Genomic DNA, 13,636 nt, shown 5'->3' with positions numbered 1-13,636 from the left:
AAAACCCAAATCCACCTCCTGGCAACCTTGCTGTTTCCCCATTGTGCAGGCCCTCCCTGGACCCTTCCCCACCCCTGCCCGGGGCACTCTGGACTTCCAGGGGGAGCGGGCTCTAGGCTTCCTCCATCCGAGCACACAGCCTCGTCCCGCGTGATCGAAACTTCTCCCATGGTTGGCGTCTTTCCAGAATTAAATGCCCTCCTTTATCCTCACTTTAAAGCAAGTCTCTGCAGACCAGCTTGTGGGGAGATTTGGGACCCTTGCCCTGGCATGTGTCTCCAACCGCATTGCATGGCAGCTGGTGGGCACACCTGTGTTTCGAAGCCATCAGGCAGAGAGGGGCTGGTTCTCTTCCAGAAGGCAGCCCCCTGAGTGTGCGACTGTCCCTTAGACCAGAGGCTGTTTTAAGAGAATTTAAAAGTCCAGACACAGGACACTTTGGTGCCCAGATACTTCCCCAGTCCATGTGCAGTCCGTCCCGCCCCAGCCCCTGGTAACCGCGTGCTGCCGTGTATCCCCCTGGTTTTGCCTTTTCCAGAATGTCCTATGGAGGGGACCATGCGGTGCGTACCTCCCTGATTCTGGGATCTCTCGCTCAGCACGGTCACTTTGAGACTCTTCCGTGTCCCCCCGTGTTAGGGCGCGTGTCGGTAGATGGTTCCTTCTAGGGCTGAGCGGATTCCCATGGCGTGCAGGTATCACTCGACTTTCCCTACCGCAGCCGAGGGACGTGTCGGTCCTTTCCAGGTTTGGCAAATAAACATAAAAGCCACCGAACACATGCACATATGCTCACGTCTTCGTGTGGACGTGCACTTTCGTTTCACTTAGGTAAATACCGAGGAGGGGCTGCCGGTTGATGGCGCGCGTGTGTTTTCAGCATTGTAGGAAGGGGCCACGCTGCCTCCGAAGGTGGCTGCACCCAGGTACATTCCCACCAGCTGTGAATGAGGGTCCTAGTGGCTCTGCACCCTTGCCCAGTACTCGCTAGTGTCCACTCTGTTTTTTAGCCATGATGATGGGTGGGTTTTAAAAATCATAATGATAGTTAATTATAAAATTGTGATTTAATTATAATTCACAGGAAGTTAGCAAAAAATAGTATGCAGTGTACCTCCTCCCGGCTTCCCCCAATGGTGGCATCTTCTAGAACTACAGTGCAGTATTACAACCAGGAAATATGACGGTATCTTTTTACACCTCAAGCGATCCTAGTGGATTTCTCCAGAAGTGGGCCGTTCCCAGCACCTAGCGAACACCGATCCAAGCACACCCGCTGTGAGAAGCTCTCAGCTGGTCTCGGGTCGGCAGGGAGCAGGGTCAGGGCTGAGAAGTCACTGGCTGTCTCCTGCCTTTTTGCAGAGCACATTCATCAACAGACCTGCCCTTGGAATCCTTCCTCCGGAGAACTTCGTGGAGAAGCTGCGGGAGTCCTTGCTCTCGGTGAGTTCCCGGGAACTGCCCACCCCTGCTGGGACCTGCCTCTGGCTTCCAGCCCCGCTGGGGGGCGGTTCCATCTCTTTCAGGGGGTACCAGCAGCGGGAGGAAAGGATCGAGAGCCACCCCCTTTGAGGATGGGGTGTGTCTACTTCAGTCTTGCTCTGATGCTGGTTTTTCTCATGAGGAGCGTTTTCAATTTTCCTTTTAAAGAAAAGAAGGGATCCCTTGTGTGTGCCTGAAAAAGGAAGCGGGGGAATTAACATTTGTCCAGAGTTTTGCACGTTATTCACCCTCCCTGACATTTCAGTTTTAGTAGTTTCAACAATTAAAGTCATTCTTTTTTTTTTAAAGATTTTATTTATTTATTTGACACACAGAGAGAGAGACCACAAGCAGGGAGAGAGAGGGGAGAAGCAGGCTCTCCACTGAGCAGAGAGCCTGATGCAGGGCTCGATCCCAGGACCCTGAGATCATGACCTGAGCCGAAGGCAGAGGCTTAACCTACTGAGCTACCCAGGTGCCCCAATTAAAGTCATTCTGAACCTCAGCTTCCCACTTATAAAATGTGGGCATCTAAGGGGATGGCGGGTGCACTGGGCAGGCTGATCTGGGCTTTTCTTTGTGGCTTTTTCCTCCCTGCCCTCCAGCTTCCAGGCTTTCCTGTTCCCTTTCTCCCAGTCCTGCTAAGCTTGGGACATTCCTGGATCCCTCCCAGCACCCCACGGCCCCCAGTGCCCAGCGTGGGCCCCTGCGGAGGCTCAGCACCAGCTAGGGCCAGTGGGAATCTCTGGAGCCAAGGCCACAACTGTTTCTCTCCCTGCAGGTGGCTCCCAAAGGGATGTCCCAGCTTATCACCATGTCCTGCGGCTCCTGCTCCAACGAAAATGCCTTTAAGACAATCTTCATGTGGTACCGGGTGAGGTTTGGGGCATGAGCACTTGCACGCGCGTGCATGCACACCCACGCGTGCACACACAGGCTCCCCAGTCTCCAGCCACACACTCACCCCTTGTCCACCTGTGCCTCCCACCTGGCCGGAGTACTGACCGCCAGTGCCCACGGTTAAAATCCGGAGAGGGCCACTGCCTGGACAGGGCTTCCCAAGCATCCCGCGGGGGTCGGGGGGTGGGGAGACCAACTTACCCGATGTCACCACACTGGTTTTCCTTCGCATCCCATACCCCATCTCAGCAGCTCTCCAGCGTTGCTGGCAGCACAGTGACGCTCCTGTATGCTCCGCCCCTCGTGCTGCTGCAAGCTCAATGCACAGTCTCGCACCCTAGTGCAGAGGGACCAGTCAGCGTATGTGATCAGCCGGGAGAAAGTGCTCACTAGGGACCCGACCGAACGTGGGTCTGCGTACAACGGGGAAGGCCCTCCTTCCCCGGAGAGTCTCTGAGATTTCGTCTGTTGTGTGTTGTCAGAGCAAGGAGAGGGGTCAGACGGGTTTCTCCAAAGAGGAGCTGGAGACGTGCATGATTAACCAGGTGAGCACAGCGCGCCCTTCTGCCCCGCCCTCCGGCCCGTGCGGCTCACACACCCTGGCCCTCTCGGGGAGGAGGCATCCCACGCAGCTCGGCACCTGTAACAGAATCCCACACACAGACTAGGTAGCTTACACAACAGAGTGTGTGCCCACAGTTCAGGAGGCTGGAGTCCAAGGTCAAGGTCGGTTCCATTCCCTGGGCTGGCCCTCTGCATGGCCTGTGGACGGTGCCTTCTCACCATGTCCTCACACGTCCAGGAGAGAGCAGGCACTCTGGGATCTCTTCCTCTAAGGGCACCGACCCCATCACCAGGGCCCAACCCTATGATCTCATCCGATCCTGATCACCTCCCAGAGGTCCTTCCTCCAAACACCATCACATTTCGGGGAGGTGGGGTGAAGGTTTCCACATGGATATTTGGGAGGGACACAGACATCACATCCCTACCAAGGGGTTCCCAAGCATTCCCACTCCCTGGTCCATTCCTTTGGTGTCAAGACTGAATGGCGCCCTTCCTGACCGGCACGCATCAGTTTCCCAGGACAGAATTGGACTGTCTGAGGAACCTTTAATATACTCACCAGAATCATCCAAAATGTCAGCACAGAGGCACATACAAGAGAGTTCACCCCATTGGAGGTTATAGTCTTGATAACCAGGAGAGATTGAGAACCAGCTATATAGATGGGGAAAGGGGAATGGAACCCTAGTGGTCCACAGAGGTGCCAAGGAGGCAAGTGTCGGAGGTGAGGGGTGAGCATAGGGGCACAGGGAAAACCAGGGGGGTACGTCGCAAGCTCCCAGCCAGCTTCAACCAGAGTAGGCCTGTCCTCCCCCATTCAGTGACTTAGACAGAAGAGTCTGCTGCTCTTACAAAAAACAAAAAACGAAAAAAAACAGGAGCCACTGAATTCAATGATCCCCTGCATACGTCCACAAGATTCTGCAGAAACAGTCACAAAGGGTTTCTCTCGGCCGGGAGACACACTTGCTGTAATTTAGTGAGAACAGTGGAAGGTAAATTGCACAGACCCTGTGCTGTCAGCCATGTAAGTAAATGCACAGGAGATTACTGGGAGAAATCCTGCTAATATGTTTACAGTGGGTTGCCTCTGGGTGGTAAGATTGTTTTTAATTTCTTTTCATGCTTCCTTAAATTTTCCTCCCCTAATCCACCTCTTTCTCTGTGTTCACACAAACCTCCATAAACTTAAGCACTTCCTTTCTCCTTCTGGCCGCCTTTATAATAAACAGTGGGTCGTGCCTCCCCCCGCTTCTCACCTGACCCCCATGGACATCCTGTTCCGTCACAGTTGTAGGTCCCGTTGCTCATGTTTAGTGGCGGCATCAGGGGACAATTAAGGAGAGTGACAGGAAGGGTATTCCAGAGTTTGGGGAACAGGGAAGGAGGGTTAGTGCTCTTCCCCGGGGCTGTCAGGGACCCCGTGGAGATCAGCCAGCCCGAGAAAATGTGATGTGAGCCTCCCAGCAACTCTGGGTTCCCAGTAGTCTGCCTAAAGCAGCTGGAAATGCGTCTGGCCTGGTTGGAAATGAGGCCACTGTGCCATCCGCATGGGAGTTCCTGCGTCCCTCCTGAGCACGGGGCAGCCTCCTCATAGGAAGAGGCTGCCACTCTGGCCCCAGCCCACAGACCCCTTCCAAAGGCCCAGAGACTTGCAGTGAGATGCTCTGCCCAGCCTTGTATCCTGGGAGATGTCCGGCCCACCAGAGCAGTGGATGCCAGAGCAGTCTGGTCACAGTATGAGCTCAAAACTCATAAGCCCCAGCAGCCTAAACAGGTGGTGGGCCCTGGGGCAACGTGTCCGCCCAGCCTTTAGGCCTTAGCCACCTGCTGTGGCCACGGGAGGAAAATGGGCCCAAACGATGCAGAACTTGTAAGAAGCCAGAAGTTTAGGTAGTTACATGAAATCTCTTGATTGAAAACATTTTCACTTGAATGTCTGTGGGCCAGGTGTAGACCTCGGCACTCAGTCTTCACTTGGTCCTGAGAGCGGACTCGGGTTCTTCTGATAGACATGTGTGTTCTTCTGGGCGCGCGGGGTCAACAGTACGATCCCCCGCCCTAAGACTGTGACTGACCACCACTGTTTTCTGGTCCTAGGCCCCCGGCTGCCCCGAGTACAGCATCCTCTCGTTCATGGGCGCGTTCCACGGGAGGACCATGGGTAAGGAGGGCCCGTGTGAGCCCCTGGTGTCAATGAGACTACGATTAACAGCCGCAGCCACAGTGACAGTCGCCTTAGATCCCACCTTGGCCGTTTTCACGTAGCATCTCACCAACTCCATGCTGTTCTCTGCAGAGCGGGGCCTGTTAGTCCCACTTTGCAGATGTGGAGATCAGGGCCTGGCAAGGAAGGAACATGCCAGGGCCCGACAGTGGCATAGCCGGGATTCAAACCCTGACTCTGTGCCTTCAAAGCCTGTGCTGAATCTGCAGTGAATCAGGAAGGAAAACGTGCATGCGCACACACACACACACACACACACACACACACACACACACACACACACACACAGGTTCTGCTTCAGCATCAGGGTACCACAGGAACTCCAGGCAGCAGGCCTCCCTGGGGGTTGGAAGACACGGCCTGAATTGCCCGTGATCTGCTTTTTCGAAGACTGTTCCTCCTCCTTCCCCAAGCCCAACCGCCTTGTGTTTTGCTGGCCTAGGATGCTTAGCGACCACGCACTCCAAAGCTATTCACAAGATCGACATCCCTTCCTTCGACTGGCCCATTGCACCGTTCCCACGGCTGAAATACCCTTTGGAAGATTTTGTGAAAGAGAACCAGCAGGAAGAAGCCCGCTGTCTCGAAGAGGTAACACTGCCCCATCTCCTTCCCCTCGGGGAGGGGCATGCAGAGTTTGTCTGGGACCTGCGTGGCGGTCCCTGGGAGGGACGTGGGGACAGAGAGGCCTTGTGTCCCACATGTTCCGCACCGGGAAAAGGAACGGGACACCTTGATTTTGCCTCCTGGCATCCATCACCCTGTTTCCGGTACTGATTTCTGGTACCATTTAAGTTTCTTTGGGGGTAAGCTTCACTGACTCGGGAACAAGAGAAGCTTTATGAGGATACGGGGCAGCCCATGGAAAAAGTGGATGCCTAGGACCCTGTTGTCTACCGCTTTTCAACCCGCTCTCAAGTCCTAGCGCTGCTCTGGGGTTGCAGCGAGGGGTGGAGGAGGGACTGAGGACGGACAGCCCTGATGCTGCGCCTCTGCCGTAACCAGCAGCCCCCCTTCGATCTGTTCTGCGTATTAGGTTCCGTGTTAGACTCTGGAAGGAGTCTTTGCTGGGAAAAAGACACTGGAAAGTCTTCATGCTTGAAATCTGAGCTCAAATGAGGCTGGTTTGAGGCAGCTTTGCCCCTTAGACGTGTCATCCTTTTCGATCATTTAATAATTAACACGGACTGCGTGTGAAGCGAGGTGCTAGGTGCTGGGTACTTTGTAGTAAAGAAAAGAGACGGGAATGGAGTCTAGTACAGCCCCATGCCACAGAAATATTTGGCTACATAGGTAATGGCAGTTTTTTTAGAAATCACCGTTTTTTTAAACAAATTTGTATCTGAGATTCTGCACAGAAAGGACTCTCCTACCAGTATCACGCCGACGATACAGTGGCCGTAGCATCGTACTTGCGGCGGGGGCAGCAACTCCTTCCCATGTGTCGGGCCTGTGCTGGGTGGTCTCATTCAGTCCCTCTGTGGCCCGAGTCCTTAGTTTCTGCCCCGCAGGTGCTAGCACCAGGCCCAAGTAGGGCGCATCCCCGCCCACACGAGCGGCTCTGAATGGCTGCTGCCATCTTCGCCGGAAGTACACATGAACACGTGTCTGGCATCACTTCGGGGGGAAGGGGAGACCACCTGCCCATCCTAGGAGGTTGCCCTACTAGGCAACCATTGTTGGGAATGCAGGTAGAGGATCTGATTGTGAAATACCGGAAAAAGAAGAAGACGGTGGCGGGGATCATCGTGGAGCCCATCCAGTCAGAGGGCGGAGACAACCACGCGTCTGACGACTTCTTCCGGAAGCTGAGAGACATCTCCAGGAAGGTCAGTGCATGGGGTGGGGGCTGGTCGGGGCCATGGGCCCTCTCCAGCTGGTTTTCCAGAGCAAAAGGTTAGCTCTGGAGGCCTCGAGCATGTCCAGATGGTCTGAGGCTGCCTGGCGGCCTCGCAGGTAGGGGCATTGGAGGCAGGGGCTAGGTTGGGAGTTTGTCCCTAAAATCTCACTGCAGAACCAGCCTCCACCGTGCCACGTTAGTCAGGGACTTGCCCAATCCAGGGATGCCTGGGAAGGCCTCAGCCTCCTGTTCTCTCTACAGACCCCACCTCATCTCTCAGCCCAATGTGATCCACACTCCATAGACGCGAAGCGAGCAGACTCTAGACTAATATCCCGTGTTTACTTTAATACCTCGTGCATGTGCAACTGGCACATCCAGCCAGTAAGACAGGAGCTGCTCTAAACACGTACACAGTAACCGGCGGTCGGGCTGGTGAGTGGAACCGGCAAACAGGACAGCTGGAGCTTGGGAGGCAGGACTGGACCTTTCTGCTGGGACCACCAGCCCGCGGAGGAAGTCCGCTGACTCACTTGGGGCCTGAAGCTGAATCCAGTGTCACTGGGAGTGGGTTCAGGGCGTACTCGATGTTACGGTCCTGTTCTAGCTCAACAGTCTGAGGACAGGTTCAGGTCCAGCTCCAATGCACCTGCCTGGCCCAGGAGCGGGGGCCTGGTTCACACAGCAGAAAGCGGTGCGTCTGTGGCTGGATGGATGCTGGTCAACGTGGTGGGTGTTGATTTGTTCCTTCTCTCCCATCTCTGCCAGCACGGCTGTGCCTTCTTGGTGGACGAGGTCCAGACGGGAGGGGGCTGCACAGGCAAGTTCTGGGCCCACGAGCACTGGGGCTTGGCCGACCCTGCAGACGTGATGACCTTCAGCAAGAAGATGATGACTGGGGGCTTCTTCCACAAGGAGGAGTTCAGGCCCAATGCTGTGAGTAGCCACCCACCCTGGCTCCCCGCCACTCCTTTCTCCAAACCAGGAGCTGAGTGGACACCTACCAGGTCACATAGGGCCCCTGACACCCACTTCTTACCAGTGTAATTAACCAGTGGTTATGATCACCCAGCTCTGTGCGGGGCAACTTCCTCACAGCCCACTGTCAGTCTCCTGATCTCCGTTGTTAATAGCCGATAATGTTGTTAATAGCCACTGCTTTGAACTGAGCATGTGCTCTGTGCCTGGCCCCATTCTAAGCACTTCTCATGTCCTTTTAATCCTTAAAACAATCTAACCGAGTAGGTGTTATTTTTCTCTCCTATTTTGCCAACGAAAAATCAGGCATGGAGAGGTTAATTAAACTGTCCAAGGTCACACAGCCTGTTAAGTGACAAAGCCAGGATTCAAATGAGGAGCCCATGCTCTAAACCAGTACACTGTACTACCAGATATACATAGGGGTTCTCATACATACATACATACACACATACACACACACACAGTCATCAGGGGCCCGGGATCTTTTCTTCCACTATTCCTGCATGTGCTTTCCACCCTCAAGATTGCCTCATGATCCAAAATCACTGCTGGAGCTCCAGCCATCACATAACAGTTCTAGGCAGTAAAGGAAAAAGGAGAAAAGGACAAAGTGGCCCCCTTCTTGTCTTAAAGCAGCCTTCCCAGAAATCCCACAACATTTCTGTTTCTAACACTTTGACTAAGATCTGGTCACATGTCCACTCCTGTCTCCAAGGGAGGCTAGGAAGTGTGTTTTAGTTAGCCGCACTAACACCTGAATAATTCATGGAGGAATAAATCGGTGATCATTGTAAGTCAGACTGCCACCAATCCACTCCTGACTCCCCACCTGTATTTTCCAGGATAAATCACTTAACCTTTCAGAACCTTGGCTCCTCTTCTAGAAAATGAGGATTATAGTAGTTAAGGGCCAACTGTCATGGTTGCCCCAGGACTGAGGGATTGTCTAGGGCATGGACCGACTTGGTCTCCCTAACAGTAGCAGCTGTTTCAGTGAGATGACGTGCGTTACCCTCCCGAGCCTTGGTAGATGCTCGTTGGTCTAGTTTCTCTCCTCCCAAGATGGACACGTGTCTGAAGGAAGTGGGGCCCCTCCAGGGTGTGCCTGTGTATGAACCCTTCCAACACCCTGGGCCTCGTTCCAGCCATACCGGATCTTCAACACCTGGCTGGGGGACCCGTCCAAGAACCTGCTGCTGGCCGAGGTCATCAACATCATCAAGCGGGAGGACCTGCTGAACAACGCAGCACATGCTGGGAAGGCCCTGCTCACGGGGCTGCTGGACCTCCAGGTACCCCTCACGCTCCCCCGTCCATGGCTCCCCACCCTCCAGGGCACCATCCGAGCTCTCTGTTTCTGTAGGGTCCGTCCCTCCCCCACTCCCCATCCCTGGCTCTCTTAAGTTCAGGCATCCGTCCTCTGGGAAGCCTCACAAACACACCCCACTCACACTCCCCCCGACACGTCACCTCGTCCCTTGTTGCTACTTCCTCTCACACGTACCACTCCACAGTAGCACTAACGGGACAAGCCACAGAAGTGATTTTAAACGTTCTAGTAAGCAGACGGACAGTAAAAAGGAAGGAGGCAAAGTTAGCAATAATGTGTCTTACTTAACCCATCACGTCCGCACGATGACTTCGGCCTGCGGTCAGTACAGAAAACTGCCACTGTGGGATGTTGTATTCTCTAAGACTTGGAAACCCGGCCCAGACCTTCCACGGACAGTGAGTCTCCACTTGCACTTGCCACATCTCAGGCCACACGTGGCTGCCGCGTGGGACGACACAGCTCTCGGTTATCATTGCTTGCCTTTTTGTCATGCTCCCTGCCCGACACCCTCCCCCCACTTAGCGCGCACACGCGCACACACGTGCACGGGACTCTCCCAGATGGGGCGGGGCCAGTGGGAGCAGAGCCCGCTCAGGAGCTGGAGGTCAGCTGACCCTCCCCAGTTGACGGTCACAAAGAGCCCTTCCGCTGGGAGCTGGAGGGTCCAGTTGCCTGTGATGTGAGCAGAACCACCAAGGCGCGATGGCAAGGGGGGTGGGGAGGAGGGTCGGTCAGTTGTGGTAACAGCCTGCATTATTGAGCGCCTGCTGCGTGCCCGGGCCTGGAACAGGGGCTCTTAGACACCCGCGGGGTGAAGTCCAGCAGCGGTGAGTGTAGCCACCATTACTACCCCAGTTTTACAGGTGAGGGAACTGAGGCATGGAGGGTCTGTTGGCTTGTCCAAAGTGAGACAGCTTCCATATGACACCCGTGGGGCTGGAACGTGATGCTGGCGGACTTCAAAGTCCATGTTCTAGGGGTACCCAAGTGGCCCAGACGCTCAAGGGGTAAAGTGTGGTTGTTAGAGCAGCTGAGACCCTCCAGCCAGTCAGCAGGTGCCTGAACAAGCAGAGGAAGTGCTGCAGGGACTTCCGAGCCTCAGTTTCCCCACCTGTGGAGACCCACTGGGCCCTCCTCCGCCGGTGGACCATGCATGTAAGTGCCTGGCACCCGTGTGGGCCCTTATTAACACCAGAACGTGGCTTTATCTCCACTTTCCACCAATGAGATGACACTTGCCCCTCGGCTCTGCCCCACTGCCCTGAGATTATGTTTTTTTAACATTTATTTATTTACTCATTTATTTGACAGGGAGAAAGAGAGAGCGTGAGCGCACACATGCGGGGTGGTGGGGCAGAGGGTTAGGGAGAATCGATCCCACGACCCTGGGATCATGGCCTGAGCTCAAACCAAGAGTCGGATGCTTAACTGACAGAGCCACCAGGTGCCCCTGCCCTGAGATTATTTGCGGTCACACACGCCCTGTTGATTGTCCTTCCCCACGATGCAGTGGGGAAGAACCGAGGTCTTCTGTGCCCAGTGACTACGGAGCTTCCTCGGACTGCTGGAACAAATGGCCACAAGCTGGGTGGTTTAAAACAAGAACTGGTTCTCTTATCGTTCTGGAGACCAGAAGTCTGAAACTTGTAAGACAGCAGCACATGTAGTGATTCTTTCCGGAGGCGCAGAAGGGGCATCCACCCCACACCTCTCCCGGCTTCTGGTGGCGCCCGGCAATCCTGGGCATCCTCTGGCTTGTGGGTGCACATTCCGGCCTCTGCCTCTGTTCTTCCCGCCTCTGTTGTTGCCCACGTCTCTGTCCAGATCTCCCTCCTGTAAGGAGGCCGATCCCTGGAGTTAGGGCCCCCCAATCCAGTGTGATCTCTTCTTAACTAACTGCACCAGCAAATACTCTACTCCAAAGTGAGGTCCCATTCACAGGTTCCAGGTGGACGTGACTTTGGGGAGGGGAGCACCGTTCAACCCAGCACCCAGTTTCAGAGCCTGGAATGAAGTGAGCTTCCTCTCCTACCAGAATCACAGCTTTTCTGGAAGTTCTGATAAGGATGCCTGACATCCCCTGAGCACCTGCTGAGTGCCAATCTTGTGTCACTAAATTCCCACCACGGCCCATGGGGGACAAGAGCATTTACATCCTTCAGTTTATAGAAGAGGAAACTGAGGCACGGGCCACTTACAGGGTGCTTCAGGAGAGAGAGGCAAAGCGGGTTTTGGACTCGGGACTGGATGTGTGCAGAGCCAGAGCTCGTAAGCCCGCAGCCGTCCTGCTGGAGCTGCACAGGCCCAAAGGCCAGACCTGGGGGGCATGTGGGAAGCCGCAGTGACGGCCCGGCTGCTGCCCGGGTGATGGGCTTTGACATGGCCTCCCCCCCCCCACCCCATTGCAGGCACGGTACCCCCAGTTCATCAGCAGAGTGAGAGGACGAGGCACCTTTTGCTCCTTTGACACTCCCGATGAAACCATACGGAATAAACTCATTTTAATGGCCAGAAACAAAGGTAAGTGAGCAGGACTGGAAGCTGGGCTGCATCAGGGATCCAGGTCACCTGGGGACGGTGCACTGCGGGGCACAGGGTGGCAGAAGGTTCGAGGGGCTGAAGACAGTCTGAGTGCTCTTTCTGAAAAGAAGGGACAGTGGCCAGTGGGATTTCCTTATTCATTCACTCGACAGACATTCACTGAGAAGGTGAGTTACACAACAAAGGAGACAACTGAGATGATGAAGGAGCTAGACCATCGGGGCCCTTCCTTCAAGGAGCTCACAGTCTAGCATGCAGGGAACACGTGAGACGGCTTTTCGTAAACCATCGGTTGCAGTTCTGCGTCCTAGGAAGGAGGAAAAGGGGCTAAGGATGGAAGAGTGGTGGGGGGAGTGTCAGACCAGGAAATCAGGGGAGGCTTCCTCAAGGAAGAGGCATTTTACCTTAAGTCTAGCCAGGGAGCCGGGGCTGGCCGGGGGAAGGTGGGGAAGGGCATTCGGGCACAGGGAGGGACGTGTGCAATTACCTGAGGCAGGATGGAGCCCACAGAGACAGAGAAGCCCCTGGAACGGGTGTGAGGAGGGGCCACGGGGCACACGTCACATGGGCCTGCAGAGCCCGTTATAGAGTCCCAGCTTCTTCCTGAGCTGTGGGAAGCCATGGCAGAGGCGCAGTGGGGTCAGAGTGTGCGATCGGAGGCCCTAAGATGGGTCAAGCATAGACACGGCCCCTTCACTGCTCCCTCCCAGAATTCCTGAGGGGCAGGGGTAACTCGCCTCCTCTTTAAGAAGAGAAAGCTGAGTTTCGGGGGCACTGCGAGACCTTGACCAGGACACCCAGCTAGTCAGTGCTGAAGACGCCCTTTAAAATCAGCAGGTCCAACCCTCCGTGGTGACAGCTCTGCCCCTCGCACCCGCTGCCGGCCTCCCTGCACTCCGTCATTTCCCTGTTTGCTTCTTTCCTTCCTGACTCTACCACGAGTTTCTGGAAGGCAGGCCTCAGCCGGCCTGGTTCGGGGGCTGCAGAGCAGGCATTTGAGGTAGAAGGGAAGGTGGGAGGGAGAGGGAGAATGGCCGGCAGGCTGGGAGGAAGGACAGACAGAAGCTGGATGGAAGGAAGGTGCACTGCAGGTAGCCCCCTCCCAGCGGCCACGGCGCGGCTCTGTGCCCAGGCCGCTGACTCCCCTCCTGCCTCTGCTTTCAGGCGTGGTGTTGGGAGGCTGCGGGGACAAATCCATCCGATTCCGCCCCACTCTGGTCTTCAGGGATCACCACGCGCACCTGTTCCTCAATATTTTCAGCGACATCTTAGCAGACTTCAAGTAAAGAAGCCATTTCCACTGCGCTCTGAGAAAGCCCCGATCTCAACTGTTGTCAGATTGATTAGTTTGCCTAATTCATGTTTTCACTTAAAGTACCAAGAGGCGAATGCGTAAACGGAAGGGTTCTTTGTGGGGAGGGGATGTTTGTGGTGGCTTCGGGGGGAGGGGATGGGCGGGAGGGGCTGGTTTTGATTTTCCTCCCTGCAGAGCCAATGACACACGTGGGTCTGAGCCCAGAAAGTCTGCGTGAGCCCTGGACATCGTCTTCGGCAGGGCCATGGGGGTCCTGGCCATATATGTGCCCACCTTGACCCGAACAGTTTCTTTGGAAGCCAGGCAAAGGAATGACAGCTGCTCCCGGGACTGGTGGCGGGGACTTCTGGGTTCCGGTCCCTCTCCAGTGCCGTATTGCGTGATCGAGGATGCGGGTCCCCTCGCCTGATGCAGACGGGCATGCTCTCCCCCTCCCGTCCCGCCTGGGGC

General features: G+C 55.3%; 1 protein-coding gene across 1 annotated transcript in view; it reads left to right on the top strand.

Annotated features, from left to right (window-relative positions):
• The window catches only part of LOC111156046 (4-aminobutyrate aminotransferase), a 78,851-nt gene extending 65,583 nt beyond the window's left edge, over nucleotides 1-13,268 (top strand). Inside the window, exons 7-16 of the mRNA XM_022516625.1 lie at nucleotides 1,363-1,443; nucleotides 2,264-2,356; nucleotides 2,865-2,927; nucleotides 5,050-5,113; nucleotides 5,619-5,767; nucleotides 6,868-7,005; nucleotides 7,785-7,952; nucleotides 9,143-9,289; nucleotides 11,739-11,850; nucleotides 13,036-13,268. Of these exons, the coding sequence (XP_022372333.1) occupies nucleotides 1,363-1,443; nucleotides 2,264-2,356; nucleotides 2,865-2,927; nucleotides 5,050-5,113; nucleotides 5,619-5,767; nucleotides 6,868-7,005; nucleotides 7,785-7,952; nucleotides 9,143-9,289; nucleotides 11,739-11,850; nucleotides 13,036-13,157 (1,137 nt within the window). The 3' untranslated portion in view covers nucleotides 13,158-13,268. The remainder of the gene's footprint in view (nucleotides 1-1,362; nucleotides 1,444-2,263; nucleotides 2,357-2,864; nucleotides 2,928-5,049; nucleotides 5,114-5,618; nucleotides 5,768-6,867; nucleotides 7,006-7,784; nucleotides 7,953-9,142; nucleotides 9,290-11,738; nucleotides 11,851-13,035) is intronic.
• The last annotated feature ends 368 nt before the right edge of the window (nucleotides 13,269-13,636 follow it).

This window comes from Enhydra lutris, unplaced genomic scaffold (genome assembly GCF_002288905.1).
Source record: "Enhydra lutris kenyoni isolate GAN:26980312 unplaced genomic scaffold, ASM228890v2 scaffoldscaffold45, whole genome shotgun sequence".
NCBI classification, from domain to species: Eukaryota; Metazoa; Chordata; class Mammalia; order Carnivora; family Mustelidae; genus Enhydra; species Enhydra lutris.
This window is presented reverse-complemented; position numbering and strand designations above follow the sequence as displayed.